Source organism: Mandrillus leucophaeus, unplaced genomic scaffold (genome assembly GCF_000951045.1).
Source record: "Mandrillus leucophaeus isolate KB7577 unplaced genomic scaffold, Mleu.le_1.0 Scaffold681, whole genome shotgun sequence".
Taxonomy (NCBI): Eukaryota; Metazoa; Chordata; class Mammalia; order Primates; family Cercopithecidae; genus Mandrillus; species Mandrillus leucophaeus.
The window spans coordinates 1,004,869-1,012,132 of NW_012107375.1; the positions used below are offsets into that span (position 1 = coordinate 1,004,869).

The 7,264-nt window shown below is 48.9% G+C and overlaps 1 protein-coding gene across 2 annotated transcripts in view; it reads left to right on the top strand.

Moving 5' to 3' along the window:
* TKTL1 (transketolase-like 1) overlaps positions 1 to 7,264 on the top strand; it is a 33,059-nt gene that overhangs the window by 9,235 nt on the left and 16,560 nt on the right. For both annotated transcript variants that reach the window (XM_012002291.1, XM_012002292.1), the window contains exons 3-6: positions 3,100 to 3,197; positions 4,427 to 4,618; positions 4,702 to 4,829; positions 6,173 to 6,366. In XM_012002291.1, coding sequence (XP_011857681.1) covers positions 3,100 to 3,197; positions 4,427 to 4,618; positions 4,702 to 4,829; positions 6,173 to 6,366 — 612 coding nt within the window. The remainder of the gene's footprint in view (positions 1 to 3,099; positions 3,198 to 4,426; positions 4,619 to 4,701; positions 4,830 to 6,172; positions 6,367 to 7,264) is intronic.

The window sequence follows — 7,264 nt, forward strand, 5'->3', positions numbered from 1 at the left end:
GAGATCGTGCCACTGCACTCCAGCCTGGGCGATAGAGCAAGACTCCTCCTCAAAAGAAAAAAAAAAAAAAATCTGGCTGGGTAGAGTACTGTGTCCAAATAGAAATGTCAGATTAGCACAGTGGGAAGTAAAGACAAAAACTATGGGCATAGTTGAGGTGCCTAAAGGTCATAATTGTGACCCTTGTCTTGGTGTCTGAACCATAATGTCAAACGGTTTGGCAAAAAATAAATAGAATTTATATGTGTACACGCATGTGTGGAGAGAGAGAGGAAGTAAATGCCTTCCATTGCTTTTAGTTGGTTACTGGAGGTAAGCAGTATACAGGAAGGAATTCATTGTGCTAGTCTTTAAACATGTCTGTAAACTTGAACTTTTTTTACGTCTTTTTTTCTTTATTTTTGCGGGGAGATAGAGTCTCGCTTTTGCCCAGGCTTGAGTGCAGTGGCTCGGGCTCAGCAAAATGCACTCCTGACCACCTGGCCTCAAGCAATCTTCCCACTTCAGCCTCTTGAGTAGATGGGATTACAGGCATGCGCCACCACGACCGGCTAATTTTTGTATTTTTTGTAGAGACAGGGTCTCACTATGTTGCCCAGGCTGGCCTTAAACTCCTGGGCCCAAGCACCCACCTCTGCTTCCCAAAGTGCTGGGATTACAGGCAACAAGCCACCACTTCCAGCCCCCTTTACAATGAAAATTGAAAAAAAAAAAATTAGATGTATAAATGCAATATGGGTGTTTAGATTTCTGGTTTAAAATAAGGAAAGGCTGGGTACAGTGGCTCACACCAGTGCTTTGGGAGGCTCTGGCAGGAGGATCTCTTGAGACCGGCCTAGGCAACATAGCAAGACCCCAATCTCTACAAAAAATACAAAAATTAGCTGGGCATGGTGATGCGTGCCTGCAGCTACTCAGGAGGCTAAGGTGGGAGGATCACTTGAGCCTGGGAGACAGAGCGCAAGACCCTGTCTCCAAAAAAAAAAAAAAGTCTAGACTGTCATGTAACAGCTGCTGTCAGAGCCATTGGCCTTAGGGGATGAAGAGGCTTTCTATTGGGCAGCAGCACACCAGGCACTGTTCAGCTGCCAGAATTTGTGTGTTCATCAGATTTAGCTGGTAGATGAAATTGGAACAAAAGAGAAAACATGTGAAGCATAGTCCATTGTGGTTTGCCTGGGGACGGGGCAAACAGCCATCCTCCAGGCAGAGCAGATCTGTATTCTAGCCTTTCACCTCCCTGAATCGTCTACCCCCACAGCATAAGGGTTCTTAAGAAAGACAACACCCATGTGGGAGCACTTCTGCCATAACAGGCATCATACTGATGCCTCACCATTTTCTCAATCTATCCTCACTTTATCCTTAACCTCCTGTCACCTAAGGGGCTCTGGTCTCCATTGCACCCATAAAATCTTTGAGATGGGCCCGCTGGCCTCACACTTCACAGCTAGAGGGAAGCAGCGTTGGTCTGTACTGCTGAGCCCAGGCTCGGTCCATTATTTTGTAGGACTTCCAAGGGCATGCAAGGCGACTGGGAGCCAGAGCTTGTTACCTGAGTGTGGTGGGTGCCATAGGAAGGGAGACGTGACTGGAGACATAGTCAAAAGAGACTTGAGTTGAGTGGGACAGTTGTGCTGGGCTGGTAATGCAGAACCAAAAGGGAGTCTCTGGTGGGCACAAAGCATGCAGAGAATGCCGGAGAAGGTCAAGAGTACCCAGGGAGTAGCAGAGGGTAAGAGGCAAGAAGCAGGAGATCTGAGAATCATCAATACCATTCATCCATCTACAGTAGTGATGACCCTGCTCTTCTCTGCTGGAAAGGCACTGACGTTTGAGCAGAGGAGGGTGACAGGCAGGAAACAAACTTTTAAGTCAATAGATGGAGTGTCAGGTGGGGCCAAGCATCTGGGATCAAGTAAAAGTGGAGGAGGTAGGAGGCACTGGTTGAAAAAGAATGGTCCAGAAAGACCTCAGTGCTGACGCTTGTGTAGGGATTTGGAAGAGGCAGGAGAGTGAGCTGTGTCCACATCCAGGCACAAGCACTCCACTAGTGGGTGCCATGAGTGCTAAGGCCCTGAGGCAGGTGTATGCCCACTGTGTTCAAGGAGCAGCAAGGAGGCCAGGGTGCCGGAGCAGTGGGAGGGAGAAATGGAGGTAATGGGGGCTGGGGTGGGCAGACAGGTGCAAAAAGTTGAGCTGTACTTGGTGGGAGGTGGGAAGACCTTGAAAAGTTAACAGAGATGTGATCAGTCAACTTCAGTTTTAACAGGCTCCCCCTGGTGGCTAGATTGAGAATGGCTGTGCGGGAGGCTGGGAGGCCACTGCAGTGACAGATGCAAGGAATGTTTAAGACCAGGTCGAAACGGTGGCTGCAGAAGCTGTTGGGTAAATTCAGTATGCTTGCAAGTTGGGCCTCTCCAGTCAGTGCAGCAGCTCTTTGGCATGACCTTGTGGGCCACAGAGGGCCACATTTTCTGCTTGGGTTAGTGATGACCCTGTGCCTGCAAACGGAATGTTGGGGGTGGGGTAAATGCTAGTAGAAAGGGATTCATTTGTAGCATGGGCACTTCTAGATGACCACTTGTAAGATCTCAGTTGACCTGAGTTTTATAAACCAGGGAACCAGAATAGTCTGGTTTCTGTTTAAGAATCCATATCCTCCATAGGATTGAACATCTGATTTGTACATGACCGGGAAAGGCCATGGGAAAATGGCAAAAATCATACTTTACATTTTCTGCTTTGCACTTAGGCTCCCTGTCTCTATTCCCAAAGCTCCAGCCACCCTTGCCATACTGTATGGATTAGCTATGACTCCCCAGGCAGGGACAGTGGATGTCTTCGTCACCTTAGTCACCTGAGTTTCCAGCCCGGGCTGAGCCCTGGGCTTGACCCATTGTCCACTTGTAACGTTGATCGGAAGCTTGGGGTGCATATGGGTGTGGGGAAGAGGAATTCACCCAGCAGGGTGGGAGGGGCCGTTTGGATGGAACACTGCTACACAGCTGACAGGAGCAGCCTGCACTCAGTGTGTGAGTCCACCTGATACCATGTCCTGCAGCTGCATCAGGGCTCCCTGGGTCCCTTCTCTTACAGAGACTGTCGTTTGTGGATGTGGCAACAGGATGGCTTGGACAAGGACTGGGAGTTGCATGTGGAATGGCATATACTGGCAAGTACTTCGATCGGGCCAGGTAAGTCTCTTACCCAGAAGTCATTTAACTGCCCTGCATCCCCCTTCCTAGAGTCTTGGGGGACAGCCACCTATCTCCGTGAGGTGGAGAGCCCTAAAGGGCTAGTCCCCATCACATTCCGTGGTGACCCCTCTGGAAGGCTTCCCTGTGCCTTCTCCCCTCCTCGGGCAGCTGCCCCGCTTCCTATCCCACAGGTCTGTTGAAAGGTTTCAGCTGCTGTTGCCTTTCCGTTCTATAGCTTTTTTGAAGATTTCCAGCACTTTAGTGGGGTCTGGGATGTGTGGTTTGTTTTTGAGACTGTGTCTCACTCTGTGGCCAGGCTGGAGTGCAGTGGCATGATCTCAGCTCACTGCAACCTCTGCCTCTCGGTTTCAAGTGATTCTCCTGCCTTAGCCTCCTGGGTAGCTGGGATTACAGGCATGCACCACCATGCCCAGCTAATTTTTGTATTTTTAGTAGAGATGGGGTTTCGCCATGTTGGCCAGGCTGGTCTCAAATTCCAGACCTCAGGTGATCCGCCTGCCTTGGCCTCCCAAAGTGCTGGGATTACAGGTGTGAGCCACTGTCCCTGGCCGGATGTGTTTTCTTGATGGGAACACTCACATCGTTGGTTGTGGAGGAATTTACTTCACAGCAGAACACGTTTCCAAGTGGGGTGTTTTGATTGTGATTATTGTAAATAAGTTGTAAGAACAGAACTAGAAAGTGGTGGCTGGGCGTAGTGGCGTGGGCCTGTAGGCAGGAGAGTCACTTGAACCCGGGAGGTGGAGGTTGCAGTGAGCCAAGATCACGCCATTGCACTCCAGCCTGGGTGACAGACACTCTGTCTCAAAAAAAAAAAAAAAAAAATTAGAAGATGGCAATGCTTTAAAAGGGAACTTACCAGGAAAATGAATGTGTAAATGTTTGGGGAACTTAAGGGTGCTACTTTCTTCCCCTTCCCCTCTGGCCCTGTTTGCTTATTGATAAGGAAATGTGGCAGGAGAACCTAAAAGTTGCTTTACAGTTAGAAAACTAGCCAGAGGCAAAGCCTGTTTGTGAGCCCCAGGCTCTTCAAGCTCGGCTTCCTTAGCTCCTGGGCTGGGGCAGAGTTGATGACGGAAATTGTGGGAAGTGGATGGTCTGAAGCAGCTGCTCCAATTGCTTCCATTTCTCCTCCTGAAACGCATTTGCTTGGTTGGCCCAGATGAGCCCCCACAGGGTCCTAAACCTCTCTTGTCTTGCTCCAGCTACCGGGTGTTCTGCCTCATGAGTGACGGCGAGTCCTCAGAAGGCTCTGTCTGGGAGGCAATGGCCTTTGCTTCCTTCTACAGTCTGGACAATCTAGTGGCAATCTTTGATGTGAACCGCCTGGGACACAGTGGTGCATTGCCCGCCGAGCACTGCATAGACATCTATCAGAGGCGCTGCGAAGCCTTCGGGTAACTGTATTCCCTTGCGCTTGATTTCCATTCTGTCCTGCCCCCTTCATCTCTTGTAACCCAGCCTGCTCCTCTGTTGGCAGGTGGAACACTTACGTGGTGGATGGTCGGGACGTGGAGGCGCTGTGCCAGGTGTTCTGGCAGGCCTCTCAGGTGAAGCACAAGCCCACTGCTGTGGTGGCCAAGACCTTCAAGGGCCGGGGCACACCAAGTAAGCAAGCCCTTTCCTCCTGCTCCTGGTTGTTAAAAGCATCTGTCCGCTCAGCAGCAGAGGCGGGGAGAGGCTTAAATGGGCCTAGGAAGATGACTCATTTAGTGAATAGCAATTCTGCCTGGAGTATGTGCTGGAGGCTCCTGCTCTCTTATTTTCACTAGCTAGTGTCTGCTTAGCGTAGGAGGGGACATCGAAAGCCCTAGCAGGTGGACAGTGATGTACTGCCTGCACGAGGGAGTGGCTAGGAGTACAGCCCATTGGAGGACTGACGGGGAACAGTCTCTACGGTTAGTAGAATCAGAAAGTGTGCTGTGTGTATGAGCAGGTGCAGAAATAAGAGTGCATACTTAAACACGTGCCTAGGTCCACACTTTTCTGGAAGAACCCTGGGAGTTGGGGAAGAAGGGAGCTTGGAATCACCAACTATCACATTTCAAGGCTGATAGCTGAAATTGTTTATCTCAATTTAACTCATTACAAAGAGTGTAGTTCCTGGATTTTTTTAAGACTATAGACATTTTAGAATAAAACCGTTCTGTGACTCCTACCGAAAATACAGTTTTACTCTGGTACCCTCCGTTCAGTAACTTATTTTGCCAGTGTGCTCCCGGCAGGACCCTGGGTATTGACCTTGCCTCTGCCTCCCTCTCATAGGCCCACACATACACGCAGTCCCCTAGATTACATATCTTGGACTCATTCACTCCTCCCCGTCTCTACTACCATGGCTGTTGCCACACCCATCATCTCTCCCAAAGTTCCAGCTGGCCTGCCTCCGCACCAGTCTCTACACTGCCACCACAGTGATCTTTCTGTAATGGATCTGATCAGTCACTTTCTCCACTCCAAACCCTTCAGTAGTTTCCAATCTTGCTTTAGATAAAACTCAAACTTCTCATACCCACAAGACCCACCCTCCATGGTCTGCCCTACCTGTCTCTCCAGCCTTGTCATCATTCTCCCTTCCACTCGCCAGTGGCCCTCAGGGGCATAGCTAGGTGCAGTGGCTTGCACCTATAATCCCAGCTACTTAGGAGGCGGAGGCGGGAGGATCACTCGAGCCCAAGGAGTTGGAAGCTGTGGTGAGTTATGACCACCCGCTGCACTCCAGCTTGGAGAGGAGTCATAGCGTGAGACCCCTGTCTCAAAACAAAAAGCCTCAAGACCTTTGTCCAAGCTGTTCTCTCTGGCTGCAGCAGCATCCCAGGCCCTCCGTGCCAGGTGTTCCTCCTGTGAGTCCTAGGGTGACGTCTTTTTCATCAGGGTCTGTTTTTCAGGTGATCTCATAGGCACTCATTAAATATTTATGGAATGGATGTCTTTTATTTGTTTCATTACAGGTATTGAGGATGCAGAAAGTTGGCATGGAAAGCCGATGCCAAGAGAAAGAGCAGATGCCATTATCAAATTAATTGAGAGCCAGATAGAGACCAGCAGGAGTCTTGACCCACAGCTCCCCATTGAGGACTCACCTGAAGTCAACATCACAGATGTAAGGATGATCTCTCCACCTGATTACAGAGTTGGTGACAAGGTAGGCAGAAAGGTGGATAATTGAATAAATAAGGTATGTCAGCTGCTTTGTTCTCTAATGTTGTTCATATATACACAGGATTCTTCATTTATTCTGGTCTCCACGGACGAATCAATTATTAGAGTAATGTATAACAGTTTATAAGCAATAAAGAGAGGTTTGCCATTTTAAAAAAATAGATTTGGGGGCACAAAGTGCAGTTCTGTCACATGGATAGATTTTGTGTAGTGGTAAGGTCTGGGCTTTCCGTGCACCCAGCATCAGAGTAGTGGACATTGCACCCAATAGGTACTTGATCCTTCACCACTCCTATCCCCCCTTCTCTTTTATTAGGTCTGATTTTTATTTTTGGCTTTCACACGTGTGTCTGAATTTTCTGATTGGTCCATTGCTATTTATTAACTCCTGGTGTGGTGTGCCTTTTTATTGCTTCCCAACTTCGGTTTGTGCACAGAACTGCTACAATTCTGTATCTCCGCTAAGAATACTGGTCCCAGGCGGGCTGATCTTTTGAACTTACTCTCTGAATTACACAGAGGAGCAGGCCAATTCATCAGAAACCTCAAAAAGGAATAAAATTATGCCCAAAACTCTGAATATCAAGTCCTTTTGGTTTTTAGCATGTTTACATCCTGCCTTCTGGTATAGCAGACCTGACATAGGCAAGTTCTCTATGGCCTAGAGGAAGTAAGATGGCGAGCCTAGGGAGGAAGGACACACTTTCTGACCCTTTTTTATTTGGAGAAATTTTGAATGTTGTTTGTGTTTTCTTAGCCTGGTAATGAGGGTTAAAAATAAATGAATTTTGGGCCGGGCACGGTGGCTCACGCCTGTAATCCCAGCACTTTGGGAGGCCGAGGCGGGCGGATCACAAGGTCAGGAGATCGAGACCACGGTG